Source organism: Falco rusticolus, chromosome 2 (genome assembly GCF_015220075.1).
Source record: "Falco rusticolus isolate bFalRus1 chromosome 2, bFalRus1.pri, whole genome shotgun sequence".
NCBI lineage: Eukaryota > Metazoa > Chordata > Aves > Falconiformes > Falconidae > Falco > Falco rusticolus.
In genome coordinates, this window is record NC_051188.1 from 29,191,930 (window position 1) to 29,212,605 (window position 20,676).

At 46.4% G+C, this 20,676-nt stretch overlaps 1 protein-coding gene across 1 annotated transcript; it reads right to left on the reverse strand.

Moving 5' to 3' along the window:
• Positions 1-360: 360 nt before the first annotated feature.
• On the reverse strand, positions 361-940 carry CCDC70 (coiled-coil domain containing 70). Its single transcript, XM_037376573.1, is given in 2 exon segments — positions 361-657; positions 659-940. Coding segments are annotated over 2 exon segments (579 nt in total).
• Positions 941-20,676: the final 19,736 nt, after the last annotated feature.

Sequence of the window (20,676 nt, forward strand, 5' to 3'; positions counted from 1 at the left end):
TGATATAAACTGCACGGAGTTAGGCGAGCTGTTCTGAGCTCCAGAAAATGGTCTCAGCCATTAAGCCCTCACCTTCTCATGGCTTTACTCACCTGCATGCCTCCTGGTGACAGACCAGGAAACCAGAGGTTTGCCCAATTCTTCAGGCTATAGGACCTCAAAAGGATAAATCATGTCCTGAAAGCATAAGTACAATGGCTTTAAAGAAAATCGCATTAAAAAATGACAACTCTTATTTTTTTCCAAGAACTGGAGATGTTATTTCAGAGACCTGGCTGAAACACAGTACTGCTTAGATGAAGTATCAGCATCAGTGTACATGGCTTTCCACATGTTTTTGACTGAGCCTAGCAGAACAATTTATGCTTTTCCCATGTGGACAGTGGCATCTCTGAAGATATCCTCTCCCTCAGGACCAAAGGCCTTCTTCCAAATCAACATTTCATACTCCTTGAGGTTTTTTTCATCTTCCTGAAGGGCCTCATCTTCCCAGAGAGCTCTCCCCTTTTCCAGGAGAGCTGTTTTGTTTGCCCACAGAACTTCTCCTTCTTCCCATAGGACTCTGTCCTTGTTCAAAAGGACCCTGTCTTTGCCCCAGAGGAGCTGATCTTCTTTCCAGAAATCCTTATCCTTCTTTCAGAAAGCATTATAGTCCTTCAGAAGTCACGATACACCTCCAGAAGACTTGGGCTTCCTCCTGAATAGCCTTTTCTTCCTGTCAAAAGGCACCTTCCTCCGCCCAGATGGGCTTTCCCTCTTCCAGAAGGCTTGGATGGCCATCTTGAGATCTCTGGGTTTTTTCCTAAAAGCCCTTGATCTTCTCCTAAAAGCTCTTCACTGCCTCCTGAAAACTCTGAACCTCCTACTGAAGGGCTCTGTCAGCCCACAGCTTCTTGATGAGCTTCTTCAGGCAGGAGGTGTGGTAGGGAGAGCAGGACATAGCTGGCAATGGCAGCTCGGGTCTGCTGCTCATCACTGACAGACAGGGCAGACACACAGCCCGACCCTCTGCCTCTTGCCCTGGGGCCCAACAGAGAGGGAAGTCATGGGTGTCCGTGGTGGCATCACCCACACCTGTGTCATAGCTGACTTGAAACGATGTTATACCACAAGTGAAGATGTTTATCATGAAAGCCCTGCCCAAGACTCAGCCAGCATGATCTGCAGCAGCACCTGGAAGTCAACCTGTGCCATGCAGAGCAAAGGCTGGGATTTCTCCAAGTCCTTTCGCACCGTGACTCTGGCTGCTGCTGGTTTGGAGAGGGGTGTGGGGCTGCACCAGGACCAGCCTTTGGCACTGCGCTGCTTCCCACAGCCCCGATCAGCGGGTCCCAATCTGAAGGACAGACACCTCCGCCCTTTTCCCGCTGGTGCTCGAGGAACTCTCATCTCTCTGACCCTTGGCTGTGTCTCCGGCATCTTCACAGACACCCCCAAAAATGTACAGCTCCCAGAATCATGTGAAACTTGAACAACAAAGAGAAAACAAAAATCTGATTTTCTGTTCTAACCTACCTAATAATTCTGCAGCTAGGATTAAAGCTGGTTACTTATTTACACTGTTCCATTAGATTTATTATTACTTATTGCACAGTGCCTCTGGCTCTATAGCAGAGAACAGGTTGCCTTATAAATAAAACCACTTGATTATTAATATATTATGAGCCTGCCTATCCCTCGCTGTAGTCAGGAAAGGCCCCAGGGGCCTTTGTGGATGCAGTGCAGCTAATGGCAATGTGCATCTGCTCTGCGCAAGGAACGAGAAGGCGGGGAGTGCCCCATGCCTGCGTGACAGCTCCAGGGCATGGTGACAGGATGGACAGACAGCCCAAGCTGCAAGAGCTCCCATGCGCCCCAGCAAACACACTGCCCCTCAAGCCCCTGTGCCCACCAGCATGTGACACTGCCATCACACCTTCGCTGTGCTGGAGGCACGGACCCTCCTCATCCCAGGCTTCCTCGCTCCTCCAAAAGCTGGGCCAGGCTCTGGCAGGGCTCTGTCCTCTCTGCCGCTATTTTGGATATGGCCAAGGAGCCTTCTAGTGGCATCTGGCCAACTCCTGCCTCTCCCCATCCCTGCAGCTGCTGAACAGGCCAGAGTGGATCACTCCTTCACGGCAACCAGGATGAGCTCTCATGGATGGCAAGCTGCAGCAGGACCTGCAGGGGGACTTTGGGTGATCACAGGAGAATTTTAGTTCTGCTGTTTCCTTCTCATGCTGCTTCCTGAGTCCTGAACCTTCCTTCCACAGCTGGGGCTTCCCTGGGAGATTGGAGGTGGGAAAGGAGGAAGGCAGCCATCTACACCCTCATGGAGCTCCTGGGCTGACCAGTTTGTCCCTGCTCAATGTGAGAAGGATCCCAAAAAGAAGTGTTGTGTGCTCTCCCATGTGGGCTGTTTCATCTGTGGGGTTAATGGTACCACACCATGTACCTAGAAGGCTAGAAAAATTAGGTGAGTAAATGTGCCAAAGACTAATTTCCAGGAGCCTGTTATTACCTGAGTTTCAGAGCAGCTGCTGAAGCAGCAGCCATTTCTCCTTCACCAAACAGGTTCCTGACATGGGCTTCGCTCTCCCTGCACTTTCTGTGGGGCTCCTGCCTTGGCATTTCCTCTTCATTCACAGCAGAAAGGTCAGTAAATTGGATGTGCTGAGTTTCTGCTCCCTGGGATTGCAGCTGGAAGCAATTAGGGCAACAGCAGTTCAGTTCCAGCCATCCCTGTAAGCTCCAGCAGTGGCTGCCAGCCCGTTAACAACTGCAAATACACTGTCTCTTCTTTGAAATGAAGGTGTTATTGCTTCTGATTAGCTAATTCTGCCATGATCATTAGCCTGGAACATATTACTAGTATTTTAAGTGAGGTCTTCTGTAGCCTAGGTAGGTTGTGCAGGTATCCAGTGTCCCACTGCACTGCCTGGGCTCTGACACAGCCCTGCTCGCCCCAGCGCTGGCACTGCTGCAGGTGGTGGGCAGCCAGAGGGGCTTTCACTCTGCCTGGTGTTACCATTAGCAACGTGAGGATGAGGCAGCTTTCAGACTATACCTTAGGATATCTTCCCAAAACCAGCCGGAGGGCCACGTGGAGGAGGACATAGGTGCTTACACGCTGGTGTTGCTGTTGCAGTGGAGTTGAAGAGCCAGAGCTAGTGTGCTGCTGTAGCAGGTGCAGAGATGACTGTTGGACAGGACAGTCCCAGAAACCTGTGTGCAGGAATGGGATCTCCTAGAGCTAGCCACAAAGAAACCACAGGTGATCGTGTCCTGTCCTGCCCTGTGGATCCAGAGCCTGAGCCTGTCCTGGGGGCAGACTGCCTTGCACAGCAATTTCAGACTGGTTTCTTTGCACAAGACTTGCTCTTGAAAACATGACACATGAGGAGCAGCAACCCAGGGCAGGGAGAAACAAGGAATCGTTTCATCTTCCCTCCTGCCCTTCCAGGCTTCAGCTGGAAAACTCCTTAGGAAAACAGATTTGACTCTGACATGGAGGAAGTGACCCAGGTACCTAAACAGAAGCAGCCAGTGCCATTGTAAACACTCAGGAATATATAACCCATCTGCAGGTGGCCCAGCAGAAGATAACGCCTAGGAGACCTACATCCTTTGGGAGCTGCAGGTGGAAGCTGGGGGAGATCCCAGTGCACACCAGGGCCCAGGGCACCCGTGTGTGTGCGTGAGTCCCACCTCAAAGTCTGCCTCTGATTTATGTAGATAAAGCCTCCTTTGGATTCTGCCCCAAAAAGGTTAGCAGACCAAATCAGGAAATCATTTTACTTCTGTGAGGTGTCTGTCTCCTGAACATGCATCAAGTGATACAAATAAAACTTCGAGAGCCTTTTCTTACATGGTACGGTCAAAATATTCCCATCTGTTTTTTTACTGTGCTCCTAAGGCAGGCTTATAAAGATGTAGGATAATTATATCAGAGTACTTTTTTCAATTAGAACATCATTATTATCTTACAGAAAATGACTAAATGATATAATTTTGTTCCACAAGTCTGCAAACACTCTTTCAATTGTCATCAAAATAATATTCATTGGGTTTCTGCAGACATTTTTAAGAGTCCAGAACTAACGGCTAACAAGTCTGATGCTCGTTTAGATCTGTTTTCTTACTAGACTGAGGTCTCATAGAGAGATGTAAAATGAAATTGAAAAAAATTATGCCTTTACTTGGTATCACTCTTGTTATTCTTCAGTCTCTTACCATCTCTTATCATGAGAAAAATAAAGCCCCAAAGACATCCAGTAATTATGGTTATGCCACTGGAAAACGTATCAATTTTGAAACTCTGTAACAGAAACATGCAATACTTAACAGAAGTTTAGTCCTTATGACAGTTGGTTCTCTGACACCCACCGGTGACAGATCCATTGGTTACCTCCAGTGACATAATTTCACAAAGTTTGAAACCATTGACTAAAAGTCAAGTGATGCTGAGTGGAGCTGGAAGAAGTCACTGGGCTCCTGGCAGAGTATGAGCCACAACTGGTGCTTTGCTTCATTTTCATGCTGGTTGTTGCTGAAGAACACCCACCCATGGGTTATATTACCCTCACTAGCTCCCCTCCTGGTTTAGGAAAACTGGCTGGAAGACACAAACAACACTTATGCTAAATGTTAGACACATGCTTAGGTTATGTCACTGCAGTTGTATGTCTAAATTTGTCACCCAATGTAAGTGCTACTGTATCTTGTGTCATTTGAAGAAAAACAAGTGATGGAACTAAAGCTGAGCACAGATACAACCAAGACCAGATGATTTTTAAAAGTAAATCTGTGATCCTAAGTCTACCTGGACACTTGCTTTAGAAGAGTAGTCTGACTTTTAAATGGGTTGCTCCTACTAAATTCATTGGGAAGAAGTGGTGCATTAGTGGATTTGAAAATCGATTCTGTCTTTATAGTAGGCATTTTTACCTGGATTTGTGTTCCTAGTCTTTGAAATTTTGGTCATTCGAGCTTCTTCTCTGTGAAAGTGTGCAATGTCTTAATTATATACACCATAAATGCATTTAGTGCAACTCATCCCCAGATACTGCAGGATGTGAAAGAATGCTTTATTTTTCTGTTGAAATTGTGTTAAAATTTAGAGAAGGCTGTTTAGTTTCTGTTTAGTTGTAGAGTGCTTCACTCAGTCACAGTGGTTTCTCTGTGAGGCCTTGACCCAAATTCATCTCAGCAATCCAGCTTGTTCGATGACAAAAACAACTATCCAGCTAGCAACTGAGGACAGGCAGAAAGAATGAGATGCTTCAGGAGGACTGTAGGAGAAACCAAGGTTAAAAAGCATCATGATTGCTAGGAAGCATCCCTTGGAAATCTGTTCCAGCTTTTTCTGTTTCAAGGCTCTTTCAGGCCACGGTACTTCACCTAGAAGCAGCTTCTACCAAAATACTTTTTTCTTGTGGGATAGCTCTGAAGTTTCTTGTCTAAAGTTCAGAATTTTTTTTTTTTTATATAGGAATAGTTCAGATATATACAATCCTGTTCATTAAGAAAGTCTTGCTGTCCAGGCAAGCCTCTTGTTATTCTTCTTCCTAGATGAGATATCTCCCTCTTTGCAAATGGGTTACCTTGGGTTGCAGAAAGGTTTTTCCTTCTTCTCTCAGTTTGCTTCATCCCTTCCTTCAGGGGCTATTTCTTCTCTCCAGAATGTTTTCAAGCACTGTATGTTCCTGCTATAGCTCCCTGTTTGACACTATAGATGGCAAACACTGCTGGTGGAAAAAATACTATTTAGTCAAATACTTCCTGAGCTTTAAAGAAAACATTATTTTCCTAAACAATAGGTCTTGCTGATACAAGTGCAGCAAGCAGCACAATAAACATGGCAGTGACATGGTGAAATACTTTGGGTATAAATTTTTTACATTCCAGCTCTTGCCATTAATCCCTGGAGTTGCAGCAGCAGGTTATATTTCTTTCTCTTTGGATTTTCTTCAATAGTCTCTTTCCTCATCACACAGTAAATTCTGTTGCCAAAGAGGACAAGGAAGGTCTTTCAGCTTTCAACTCCTTGTTCTTTGCCATTTCAACACAAATTTCCTGGTAAAATGTGGAGAAAGTTTTCACTCAAAAGTGCTTTAAATGTTGCTGCTACCAGTAGCAACCTTCCCGGGAAGGACTAGATGGATAAAACTTTGCCCTCTGACACATCAATTAAAAGCCCCCATGCTTTTCCTTTCAAGGATGGACAAGGAGCAGGAAGCTCTCAGTGCCCTTTCTTGGGAGGAAAGCATGAGCCATTCTTGGGACTTGGACATTTGGATGGATTCTGTGTCTGGAGGAGGATTTCCAGGACCCTTTTTGCCTCTGAATCATCTTGTATGGTCTTGACAGGCAGCTGCTGCCATAGCAGCAACACTTGGGAAACAAAGAGGTGCTGGGAGACAAAGTGCCACCCAACAGCTTTGCCCAAAGCCCCATGCAGTCCTGGCACCTCCCTGCTCTCCTGGGTCATCCCACAGAAGCATGTGCAGGTCCCAGTTCAGATTATGGCCCCAGTGTTACTGGCAGGCGGGTGATGTGTGCGGAGAGGAAGCCTCCACTCTGAGGGTCACATATGCTTCACAAACAGGAGCCCACAGGGGACATTTTACTGCATGTTAACATGACATCCATCCAAAGTCATGAGATGGGGAGTGCGATTCAGGTCCAGACTGCATGTAGGTGTCCAGGTGCTGGTGTCTACATGCCAGCAGCAGTGTCTGGAGAGCAATTCAGCTGGGCAAAGGCACATGGTGCCTCACAGGGACTTGAATCCCACCACAAACCCCACTGGCTGTACTGAGCAGCTCTCCATTGGCCTTGATGAGAGCTGGGATGTCTCAACAACATCTTGATGCTTGCAATTTGGACCTGAATCCCAGCCAAGGAGTCCAGTAGGGGTGGGACTTCAGCCCATGCCCTACCTAGATCATTAGATACCACCCATTAGATGCCAACAATTAAATTTGTATGTGCACGGGCATGTGTGTGTGTGTGTGTGTGTGTGTGTCTTCACTTGTTTGCTGCTGTCCCAGAGAGGGCTCCATGCTGGGAGGAAAGGCTTTGCTTTCTGTTGACACTGCTATTTCCACTGCATATCAATGGGCAGTGTCTTCAAAGTGGGCAGGTGACCACTCTGCCTCGTGGTCCTTCATCTACCACTAAAAGAGCAGCAGCAATTACTTTATGACCAGTGTTTGTAGCTGTCTGGGCAGATTTCCTCACCTTTCCAAAGGCTTTAATTTCTGCCCACGTGGAGCAAAATCATTCAAGGGAGCCTTTGCGCTTCTGGAAATGTTGCTGTGCACAGGAGGGACCACCTGCTGTTGCTGCAAGCGCTCAGGTATCTTTGGACTTGGGAATTATTTTCAGAGAGAAAATGAGATGGCAGGAGTTACAGTATCTCAAAATATCTTAACTGACTTTAAGCAGAGCTCTGTATAAGCCATATATGCCATATGTTTTATGGAAGGAACTTCAGGCACCTTCCAGGGGTGAATCAAGCCAAGTTTTGGTTACAATCCCATTTCATATGACTTAGCTTTAGCAAAAAACCCCAACCCTATGGAGTTCTGAGGTTCAGTGTCCTTCTCACAGGTGCTCCATCACATCACCACCTTACAAAAGCAGTACCATGATGCAAAGAGGCCTTTCCATGGCAGCCTTCTGTCCACTGCACACAATCCTGTGTACACTGTACAGCCATGTATCTCCAGAAATAATGAGAGGTCACCTTAACAAACCTCCCCAAACGCATCAATGCCAGCAAAACAAACCAACCAACCAACCAAAAACCCCCAAACAAGACCCTGAGTTGGTTAATTTAATGAATGTAGACTCAGAGCAATGGTCTGAAGTTTGTTTCAGATGAGATGAAGAGCTTGTGCATCTGATGATAGTCCTCTCAGCCTAATAAAGACATTTCCTATAGGCAGCGAGAAGCTGTTTCTGATCCTTGCTGCTCTGATGGTTATAAATCAGCTTCTATTTCATGGCCCATTTATATTCATTTGTTCTAAATGAATATTTTTATTTTCTATAAGCAATTATTTTCTTTCTCCCTAGTATATTTCTAGAGATTTATTACATGCTCTTAGACTTTGTCTTAGTAGGCTAAGCTAGCTGAACCCTGTAGATTCATCTAAAAAAACAGATTTCCAACACCTCTGTCTTTTCTAATGTCTTTTCCTTTTTTAAAAGAAATTCTTTTTCTCTACTGTTGCTATAAGTTTTAGCAAAATCTGTTACAATTTTTAGCAAATATCAACATTTCTGTTTTCCTAATACTGAAAAATTTAAGTCATCAGTGTTGATTAGAAAGGCTCACCCTGTTTTTAATGTTATTATTCATGACAGTAACCCACAGGGATCCCACCAGCCTTGGCGCTCAGGCTGTATCTTGCTTGTACAAAACAGGACAGTGACCGCCCTGGAGAATTTAGCCCAAACAGACTAATAAGACATTCAATAGAGGGGAAAAAGGTGCGTTGTCACCTCTATTTCACAGCTCATAAAGAAAGATCAGATAAGAAGTGCCTTTGCAGCTACTATGTCCCCATCCAAGACTGACCAGCAAAGCCTTATGTGCATTAGGGAAAAGCTCAGTATATATTACAGTTCATCTGGGTCTGATGTTCTTGAATAATAGACTTGCCACACTGATGATGGAGAACTTGGAGCCTGATCCACTGCCTAGTGAATTAAAAGGAAAAGGCTCTTTGCATTCTTCTCCACTAGCGTAAAGCCCCTGATGTGTTCCAAACAGACTGCAAAATACATGTGGAAGAAGAGATGATAAGCGCTGTCTTGCCCTGCTCATCACAGGACTGCCATGACCTCAGTGTTGGGCTCTTCTGTAGCTGGCAACAAGTGGCATCTTGCATGGCTTAATGAACCAGGCACACATAGAAGGACAGCATTGGCAATCAATGACTCCTGTGGAAGAAATTAATGGCCAAAAGGTCAGGTGAAGCGTGGGCAAACTTTCCTGGAAATAAATACTAAATGTCAGGCTGTAGGTAACCTGAGGTAGTCAGTGTACTGAAGGAAAAGATCACTGAAATGACCTGTGGCTGCAGACAGTGACCAACCAGAAAGGACTGTCCCTTTGAATATCTTCCAAAGCAGTTGCTCTGCTGTTACACCTCAAAGGTGAACACACAGAATGGTAAGTGTTTGTTTTTTTTTTAAAACCAAACAACAAACCATAATTTTTCTATGCTTTAGGCTGGGGTCAGATGGGTACCTGTTACACCCAGGCAGGGTTTGAGCTGAGCAGACCCCAAAAAGGACAAGGACTTTTTCTTTCAATTAATGCTCACATCTCCCTACTATATAGAGCTAAGTACAGCCAACAGAAGTGTCACACTCCATCTTTGGCTCACCTTTCCTACCCCTGAGGCATTGTGACTCCTATTGTGACACGCTTTCTTAGCTAATTTGTCTACAGGTGATAGAAACTCTAGTCCTAAATTATTCTTAGCTAATTCTCACTGTTTGCTTAGTCCCGGTCTTAGAGATCTGAGGATCCTGTGACCCCAACTGTAGTTCAAAGAAATGGCATGGAGCATACAATTTACTGCAAGTCAACACTTCAGGCCCAATATGCACACTCTCTTTGAAGGCTGGTAGAAAATACTGAATAATCAGGTTCTATTATACCTCAGAGCAAAAACACACTGAAATAATTTTTCTGTGCTGGGCTCCTGTTGGGACCTTATTCAAAGTCTGTATCAAACCTGGTATCCCTTAAAACCAGCTTTGTGTTACTTTTCGTCTCCAACATGTACGTCAAATAAGTTCTTTGCTGTTCTTCCCCTTTGTGCTTGTAAATAAGAAGGGACCAAGACATACGCACACCTTAGTTGTTTCAGTCTTCTACTTACTCTCAAACCAAAACAAAGAACAAACCACAAGCAGATACAGAGCAGAACAGCACAGTGTTAACAGCAACACATCAAACACCTCTGCTTCAAGTCCCCATCTCTTCTGCTCCTTCTCCACACCCTTTATTTCTCCATACAAATTAAGGATTCTGCTGAATTTTTAAATAATTGCTTTCTTCTTCCGGAGAATTTCAACTTTTGAGATAGCTGCTCAGTTTGTGCCATGGGGTGTAGAGGAATGAAGCTGGGTTAATTAACATTGATAATATACAGCTGTGGGCTGGCTTCAGGGGGCAGTGGGTTGGCTGATGTGGATAAGGTGCAGCTGTGGCTGGTTCTGTTAAGGGGTTGGGCAGCCAAGGAAGGGAGAGCAGCCGAGGAAGGGAGAGGAGGGAGAGAAAGAGTGAGTATGCCCTAGATGAAGGGAGACTAGGAGAAGGCAGCAGAGGGACTGGCATGAAGAGTATGTTGGTGTGAGATGGTAAAAGACCTTGTTGCAGCTTGATAGTTTGGGGAGTGCTGCAACAATGGGGGAGCGAGAATGAAGCCTGTGAATATACTTGTTGTAGAGGGGAACCGTGCGGAGGGCTGGGGCAGTGAGGGAGGGGGGGGGAGTGCTCAACCATCTGACATCAGACGAGCACTGGTGTTTTGGCATCGTTGTGACTCCTCAGCACGGTATTTGCTTAGTCCCATCCCAGCCTGCTCAGCCTTTCCCTGATTTCCTAATTTTCTCAGAGGGCATCTGGACGTGGCTGGTTACAACCATGGCCTTGCTGAATACACCTTCATGGCCAGGCAGCTACAGCACAGTTGTAGCCAGCTGGCCGTGTGCTGGAGAACTGCTCACTGTGGTGCAGGACAGGTGATCTCCTGATGGTGCATGCAACAGAGGGTCAAGGACTGTCCCCTGTGCAGAGACCTCTGTCCAGGCCTCTCCATACCCATTAACCCCATGGGACATGGCCATTAGCAAAGCTCTGTGGCAGGTCCTGCTCTGAAAGCACTAAGCCACTGCTCCTCACGTGCTAACCTGTGTGAGCCTTACCGCTTGTTTCAGCCAAAGAGGACTTCTGGAAGTGCTGCCCCAATGAGAGAGTAAGAAAACAGGAGACACCTTGTGAATGGGGTTGCTGTCTGGTGCTCGATGCACAGGACATGGTGCTTCCCCCAAGAGCTGTGCTGGAGACACTTGGAGCCCACCCCACACGCAAGGGAATGCGACATAGTTCCAACATCTTCCCCCACTTTTGAACGGAGCCTCATTTACAGCATGCTGCGGTTGTGCACCAGGAGCTGCAGCTTTCCAGCCAGGTACTGTGAACTTGCTGGTGTGCCTAGAGCACCTCTGTACCTCCTGCTTGGACACCTTGTCCTCCCCTGTGCTATCCAGAGTCAGCCTGTGAGCGTAGTGCCATCTGGTGAGGCCTGACATACTTGTGCAGCCTAAACAAATAATGTCACATCTCACAAACCCCTCAGGACATTTAAAAATTAAAATTGGGCCTATATGCCACCACACCCCTGAAACAGATCCTCAGCAGGACAAGCAATGACAGGCCTAGAGTTTCACCCAAAATGGATTGTTTGCACGGGTGAGTCTGCCTGGTCAGCTATCTGCCAGAGGCTGGAGGTACTGTAGCTCTGAGATGAGCTGGCTCCTAACCCAGCTTTCATCTGCTGCAGCTACATCTAAAATCGTGTCTTGTGGCACCTGAAGCCCAGGATACAGAGAGCTCTTTAACAGACCCAAAGGGAGCCCCAAATGTTGAGTTTGTTATGCCATGACGATACTGCATTAGCTGCCAGGAGAGCTGTTATTACCTCCTCTTTGTAGAGGAAGACCTCTAGAGGAAGAGGGTCCCCAGGGAATCCCCTTGGGCTCTTGCTCAAATAGAAACTGGCCTAGAGGGAAAAGGCATTGTTGAAGAAGGTGTTTTCTTTACAACGGGCTTAGGTCCTGAGTTGATGACTTCTCCAGCCATGAGGCAACGCTCTGTGCATGGAAACACAGGGCTGTGAGAAGCTGTAGGGCTGGCTGCCGCTGAAGCACCTTTTCCACAAGCATCCCACAAGCCTAGGCTCCCACTTCAAACCTCTCATCTGCAGCCTGGGACCAAACCTTGTGGGCAGGTGATGGGGACCAGGAGACAGTTGGGTGAGTCCTATTTTATGGGGCTTGGAGGGGCTACATAAGTCAAGATTTCATCTCCCAAAGAGAGATTTGAATGCATTACCTAAATATACATATGTACCTAGGCACAGAGGGGAGGGTTATTTCTCCCTTGCATGGGGGGGCCCAGCACCCTGTCCCTGAACAGCCATGCAAGCAAAAGAAACACAAATTTAACCAACTCCTGCCTTTCCTGCCTGCACAGACCACAGGGGTGGCATTGGGATCCAGGCTGCAGATAACTAAATGAGGCTGTCAGCAATACAGGCATCTACACACGATGTAGGTACCCAGCCCAATGTCACAGCACAGACCTAGCCAGTGCAAGAACTGTTCAGATACATAAAGTCCTGTAGAACTGTTGGAGGTGCCCTCGATTACCCAGGACATTTGTCCAGAGCTGGCAGGTATGAGACGGGACATCCACGAGACTCACACCCTTCTGGTCTGGTGGCCGGGGCCCAGGCAGGATATCCCTAAGCGGGATGCATTTAGGAACTAGATCAAGCCATCACTCTTCCCAGACCCTAATGGAAGTTCATGTGTAGACAGCTCCACTAAGGCTTCTATCTCCACTCATCCCAGCACTGCACTGAACTCCATCCCAACTCATGTGCAGTCTGCGGTATTCCTGTTTTGAAATCCCCCAGCAACTTTTCTCGTCGTTCACTATAATTACTCTACAGTAAACATATGATTTTATTTCCCCATGAGTTAAGGCTACAAGTAGAGACTGGGGTCCTCACTTTCAGAGGTTTAGTATTTTCAGTTCTGTTGAACAGATACTGTGTTAAGTATGGTTTGCTGTTCTCCAACTAAGGAGGACAAATGCACAAGGTAGCAAAAGGAATATTTCATGAGTGAGAAAATGAAATAAAAACAAATGAAAATGAACAATGTTTTCTTCTATTGTCAGTGAAACAACTACATTTTATTATGGCTGTATGCAATGGGAATATTAGCTCTGATTTGCAGAAATGCAAATTAAACTGCTGATTTAGATTATCATATTTCATGCACAGCAACTTTACAGGCTTTGGCTTTTTTTTTTCATTGTACGTAAAACCTTTATGAGTTATTAGCCTTTTTTTTTTCTGTCAACTATATTTCAGAAGTGAGAGGTTTATTCCTGCTATTACATTAAAGAAGGCATTTTCCTGTTAGGAGAGTTTAGCATTTTATTCAGCTGTGATAACTTTCTGTTATAGTCTAGAATGAAGCACAATTAAGATAGAAATGTTCAGTAGTTTTATTATGCCCTTGTGTGAGGAGCTAATCATTTTTTCCCCACTTCATTTTTCAGGGATTCCCAAAGGATTTTACAGACTCTACACATTTGTCTAGCACACTCTGTAGTGGCATAAACTAAGAATACATGGACCTCAAAAGGGGCTTTGGCTTTTATACTTTCAGTAATTCCACTTTCTCTTATTGCAAGTTTCAAGAGCACTAGAATTTCCTGGCTAAGATTGTGGGCTTATGGGTAAATTTTGCTCACATTAATTTGTGCAATTCGTTACTGTGCTGGGTAGGCAGGGGAACAGAGGACTGTTTTTTTAGAAATAAACATACTTATTATTTCAAGGAAAATTTACTTTACACAGAACAACGCACAGGTTCATCTCCTGAATTACCAGTGGGAGACAATCTCTGATGAATGCCATTCAATAAAAACTTTTTTTTTTCCCCTTTAGGAAATCAGCAAACTTCCCTAAGGAAGTAATTTCATTAGTAATTTTTCAAACACCGGTGTTTCATTTTAGCCTGGCTTCCTATGGAAACACACTGTGTGTGTTTTGTTGCCTTGGGTCTTGCTGACTGGTTGTGCCCCCTAATAACTTGTGAATCTATTTGCTGACTTTGATTGAACTTGATAGAGTAATTGAAGATTCAGGGACACAAGCAAATGAGGTGAGAACATCTAGCTCGTTACCCTGTCTTGGACAGTGGCTACAGACTAAAGGAGCATCTCCTGTTACTTTCCCAGGATTATTCCCCAGCACCTGGAGCTGGAGACTTGCAGGCATCCTCAGCCACAGCTGGTACCTTTGTGTCCCCTCACCTCCTTTTCTACAGAAACAAGGCCAATGTTGTCCTGCTCTGCTTGCATGTTGCATATTTAACACAGAAAAAAGACCCCCCTGAGTAACCCAACCGAGGGAAAGCTGCAACACAGTTATCCCTTACTAGACTTCAATAAAGTTGCTCTCCCCATAGGTTATACATCACCTTTTCTCCTTTGTCTGTCTGTTCCTTAGACCTAGATTAGATTATGATCAACTTTCCTGAGTAAGGAGAAGTGTGAAGCAGACAGTCTGATTTTCTGCCTTGCCTCTTGGGCATTGGCCAAGTAAACTGCAGTGGCATATAAACCTCCCTTCTGCAAGACAGCCTTGTAGGAAGAAGCTGAGGAATTGAAACGTCCACAGCAGCAGGCTTCGTGCAGCAATGTAATTTATTGTGACAGCCCTACAAAAACGTCTTCTTGGTGATGCAGGTGAGAAGAAAGCGCCTGGTCTGATCTTGCGTGTGTCAGCAGGCTCAAGCGCTTCACAGCATCTGCCCTGCACTGAGTTCTGCAGCTTCAGGACTGTCCCAGGAGATGGAGGCAGCCACCTCCTGGGTCTCACAGCCCAGGGTACTTTGGACTGGGCACGAAGTAACTTGCTGCACTTCTAGTCCCCATATCTTCCTAAGGGTGCTTAAAATTTTCCTTTAGAATCACCAGAATCAAGCAGTTTAATGGTACACTGAAGTGTCGCCAGCTGCACTCACCACAGGGACTCTTGGTCTACATCACTTTTTTGCCATGATCTTCTTGTGACGATTGAATGTTATAATTTCTGGGATCCCTACAGGCTATCATTAAAATGCTGGTAAGTCGGTATTGATGATCGGTTTCCCCTGTGTAAGCAGAGTATTTCTCAGCAGATAAGTACACTATTTTTGCCTTGAACAACAGAAGAAATGAAATCTACACTGAATTTCTTTCCCATGGGCTGTTTATATTCCAATACACAAGGATAATTTATACAAGAAAAGGTACCATTCCTGATTATGCGCAGCATTTAAGAAAACAGTCAGGCTTTTCCAATTTGAAAAGAAACAAATAGCGTAGTAGATGACAGACAGTTTTCATGTTGATTTTGACTTCTGAGTCATCAAATTAGGAGAAAGCCCTGTGGCAAAAGTACTCACCCTATACAGAGGGTGAAAATAAACACAAATTGAACAGGATAGACAGCATCTCTACAGGGCCCTTTCCCTCTCCATACTAACCATGAAGTAGCCAGGAAAACCCATGGTGAAGAGTAACTGCTTCCAAAAAGGCACCTGGTGGAAGAACCCTAAGTGTGTTATGGGGGGATATAAAAGGCCCTTTTGGTCTGAGAAGGAGCCGGTGTTTGAGGACACTGCCCTGGCTTGTGCTTTTGGTGGCAGCATCACAGAGTTCCTTTGCTCAGCTCAGCCCAGTGACAACCGCAGTCACAAGATCAGCACACAAGCCAGAAGGCCACAAGTTGCAACGTGTGACCACCTTGGTGCAACCTCAGCAGTCACAGACAACCCCAAACTTGCCTCAGAGCTTTGCAGAGGGCAAGAAAAAGCACCCCAAAAGGAGGCAGTGGCATTAGAGATAACTGAAATACCTGCTGGCCTGGGAACAATCATGGGAAGAGTGGCTTTCTCTGCTGGAAGGAGGAGCTTTTTTACACTGTAGCAAAGAAGAACCAGGACCACATAAGGCCAGGTTGTCTGGTTTGGCCTCTCAGCTGGCATGTCTTAGTCCCTTCCTGCTGTGTCTCTTCCAGCACCAGTGGAGAGCATCAACGTCTTTCAAAGGCATCTCCCCACTCTCTTCACTGATACAGAGGAGCTGGGTTCCCTGTTTAAGTGCTTAAATAAACCCCTGCTTAAGTGCAATGAGTAAAAGCCGTAGTCTCACCCTTTGTTTCGCTCCCATACTCACCTAACCAAAACTTTCCAGGCTTCCAGCCTTGGACCTGAAGATACGCTAGCAAAATTCCTCTTTTTCCCTCTGAAATTACCTTGCTTTACAGTTGCAGAACCTGTTCTAGTTGGGATCTTATCCCCTGCATCTGCATCTGCTGCTGCCTCACATTTTGCGTCTATTACCTCCCCTAGGAGTTGCTACCATTTCACATGTTGCTGACAGCTCGTGGAAGTGCCAAGCCATCAGCATGGGAGGTGCACCTATTTTTTGTCTCATTGCTTCCAGTGCTTCTTTCTCACTATTTTATCAAAGAGATCTACTAATATTTGGTGGTCTTCCCACAGTGCCGTACCCTGCAGTGGGTCTCCTTGAGGCACACAGCCCCCTCTGAAGCCTCATGTTGTGTGTGAAAGACATGACCTAAAAAGCCAAACCAGAAAAGCAAAGGTTTCAATTGCACTGTTTTATATAATAAAACCTTAGTTTGGACTGAGCAAGTGTGGGACAGGCAGCAGTGCAGGCATGATACAAACTTCTCTGCTGTCCAGTGTTATCTGTGGTCAGAATGGGAGCATTCAGGGGATGAAGCAGGGAGGAAGAGCTCAGGCTTTCACCTGTCACTCTGCTAAGCTATGCAAAACAGGCAGCCACGTAATCATGTGGTCAGTGCTTTTTTCCAGCACATGTGACCATGCAGCAGGGTTAAATCATGGAGAGTATAAAAACCAGCATGCACTTGTGTTTGGGCACATGCACACACATTTTGCTGACCCAGTGGCATGCAAAGTTAGCCATCAAACACCATCATTTTCCTTCCCTTGGCTGACCCCAGTGCGGATGTCCTTTTCTTAATGCAAGGCCTTTAACACTGGGAATGATATTGGTGATGAACTGTGCAAACCTGACAGCTGAAGGCAGAATTGTTCTTCCTGATCAGGAGGAGGCACTTTGTCAGCTCCCTGCCAATGACTAACACAGCAGGTAACCTTTTCTTTCTTTGTGGGGCCTTTCCAAAAGGATTCAAAATACATGTTAATCTTTATTAATGCTGTTACTTCCCCCTGCAGAGGTGCTCTCCTTCAAACCCACTTTCTCTTGTACAGAAACAGGGGCTTTCCAGAAAATGATGCCACACCTATAATTAGACCTGAGATATGAAACTACCACCAGCTGATGGGAAGGTGACCTAGCAAGTAACCACCTAACAAATAGACCTCTGCCACAGTGACATAAGACAAGTAAACTAGCCAACGGTTAAAGTTATGTATGTGGCAGTTTGTGAAGAGCTCTATCAGCTGTGTCAATAGGAAGAGGGGGAACTGCACGGAGAATGAACCAAGTACCACTCACTACTGATTTCTGAATAAATGAATTATTTTTTTTTTCTAGAATAAAAGACTGAGAAAGACATTTCTTTTTTTTCCCTCCAGTACAGTCACAGATGTGTGGGGTTCTTTGCTTCCCCCTGCTGACACCCTGAAATGGCACAGGGTGGGCTGTGGCTCTAGCCAGCCGTGGGAGTGGGGAAACTAATGAGGATGGGCTCTGTCAGCAAACGCTCCTGCATCCCACAGCTCCCACGGTGCTGCCGCCGAGAGGTGTGCGAGCAGGCAGCCAGCAGGAATAAAAGCAGCTGAGCCCCCCCACTGCGACTCATTGCCCACGGGCAGGGTCTCGGGGAGCTGAGCAAGGCTTTGGGGTCCCATTGGAAAGGACTTTTCCAGCCGGCTTTCACTGAAGGCTGCATTTTGTGGTTCCTCTGCCTGGTCTCCCACAGGTGCAGGTGAACAGATTTGGCACCCACAGCGCTCTCAGGTAAGAGGGATTTGCTGGGAAGCAGGCAATGTGCCGGGATAAAAGCCAGTGTGGGGCTTGGTGGTTTGTTAGGAAGAAACTGGCTCTGGAAAAGACCTTTGTTCTGAATATTTTAGAAAAAGAAAAGAAACCATTCCCTCTAGCAGTCTTTGAGAAGAGACCTTGCTCTGGAGGGGCTTGCTGGCCCATGTGCACCTACCATGTTGCAGCAGGACCCCCCAACAGCTGGGAGCTGTTTAGTGGGCACCAGGGTCTTAGGAAGCGCCAGTGACTCTGCCTGCCATGTTCATCCATGCAGTGGGGCAACTGGAACTGGAAGAGGGCAGAGTGCGGTTTGAGAAGGCTGAACACTGTAGGACACGCATGGCGATGGCTCTTGGCTGGGCTGATGTATGGTGGGGCCAGTGTGAAGCTGCCTCTTGGCTTTGCCGTGGGTCAGGGATGCACCAGTCGGTCAGCACTCATCTTCTTTTGACTCATCTTACCTAAATACTTAGGGTGAGAATAACGACCAGAAAAATAGTTCGAAGCTAAACCCAGCTGAAATAACAAAGGAACCGGGACGGAGGGTCTGTGCCACCGCTGCTTGTCAGGGACAAGGAACCGAGTTGCAACAGGAGGCAGCAATGTGGGACACAACATGAGTGCCAGGCAGGCAGCACCAGCGCTCTGGGGCAAACCTGGCCACCGGCCACGGGTGGGAGAGGGCACTGAAGAGGGAAGTGCTGCACAGGCTGGGGGAGGCAGAGGTCCTGTGGCTCTGCTGTGGCTGGGTTGCAACCTGCCACCCTGAAAAGTGGCTCTGTGGAGAGGCCCCAGCTTTCTGCAAGGGGCTCAGAAACTTGTCGTCCCCCCCGCTGGCTGTTGTAACCCATGAGGAGGTCTCTTCCCCCTGGGAAATGACCCTAGGGAAGGACTAATTGGAGGAGATCCAGAAGCTGGCTTTGGTCTTTAACTTTTTTCCTAGTTGTGGCTGAGTTTTCTGTTTTGGATGTGACTTTCCCAACTCACCAGCAAACCAGGAGCAGGCACTGTGCGGCAGGACACCTGCCCTGCCTTTGCATGCCACCAGGCTTCACGCTGCGCTACTTGCAGCCTCCTGACAGTTTCAGCGATCATTGCCCATTTCAGCTGGGGAACAGTTTTGTTGCTATCTGGCTGCTGAATTGCACTTTAGCACCCTCATGCATTGTCACACAGGAAGATATTAATCTTTAACACCCACAGCAACTTCTGCAAAATCACTGCAGAAGGGCTGGGGGAAAAGGGCAACACCTATTTATCCAGCAAACATAATGACTTCTCTGAGGGATTTGTTAGTCCTGTAGGAGTCAAAGCCAATGTCTGAGGAAGGACTGAAACCATTGCCTGGCGGTTGTGTGTCGTGTCCTTGTACGAATACGTTTTGTGTGCAGCCATCATTAATTTGCTTGCGTTATCTCACCTGTTAAAACTGCACACACAGAGCTCTGAGTCACAGTCATTTCTGGGCTCCATCACTAGGTGGTGACATGCCCCCAGAAACCGAGTCGTCCTTCAGTTTGTCTTTTTTCCTTTACTGTAAAAAAATAACTGCACTTAGACAAAACGTACTTTTTACCCTCTGCTTATGGAAATACAGCATTCCCAGCTACATGCAATTTTGCACAAGGTAATTCGGTATTCAACTAGCTTTTAATACGGCATTAGTTTTGTTAACATGGTTTCTTGTAAGAATTACTGCCATACAATTAATTCCAGTCATGAACTAATATTACTGATGTCTGCATAATTTAGAACATATGTGTCAGCAGCCAGATGCATACTCAGAATGGATGCCTGTTCTCACACTTTCTAGGAACAAATCTGTGCCAAAAGTTTTAAAGTTTAAAATTAATGTGTCATTTGGTTATGGAAACTACTTGTGTTCCTTCCTCCTTCCTGTTCTCCCTGAGCGTGCAACAATGCTCATTTCCTTCCTTAAAATATTTGTCAACAGTTGCAGCCCAAAGCCAGAGTATTTGCTGCTCTGAAGAAGATTTGGTGTTTGGGATGAGCAGTATACACTCCCCAGAGGTGAGGCTCTTGTACGTAATCTCTATTCTGGTCCATCATCCAGTATTGATGGAGATGTCCACTGGGATTTGCAAGTCTTATTACAGCAGTAACAGCCATCAGATGAGGTTTGTGGCACAGTACGAAGATGAGGGTTGGAGAAGGAGAGCTAAAATTCATGAGACACCTGATGTGATGATGGACACTAGAAATCTAGATATAGATGTTGATGGCTGGCTGCTACACACAAGTGTCTCAGCGTGGGTTACTGACCTGGTGGCATGTCCACAAAAAGCCTCAGTCCTTGCTCCTTGCCTGGCTGCTCACCAACAGGTAAAGCCAGACCTGCCTTTATTACTGCTGTCACTGCCAGGAAATAGCAACTGCAAGGCCAACACACAAGGAGCAAAGCCCACCCCACTCCCATGGCAGCACAGGGTCCTGTGCTGCTACTGGTGATGGGTTTCTGGGCTCGCAGGAGAAAGCAGGCTCCCGGGAGACAGCCAGCTCTGCTCAATCACGGCTGGTAGGGCTTGGACAGGCTATGGAGGGGGCTATGGCCACATATCAGACGCATGGTACAAGTCTGTCTTTATCTTCAGCGTATGTCGGTGGCCTTGTGGTCCCTAGTAGGCTCTGGGCCAGGTTGGGCTCAGCATTGCAACATGAGAAATCCCACCAGGTTTCATGTCATCTCAGAACAGAATGAGGCTAAGCTTGAAATATTGCTCTTTAACCATTAGGAAATCTAAAGAGGCTGGTTTGAGGTATGTGCAGAAATGCAGCTTCCCCCATCCTGGCCTCCTCCACGCACACCT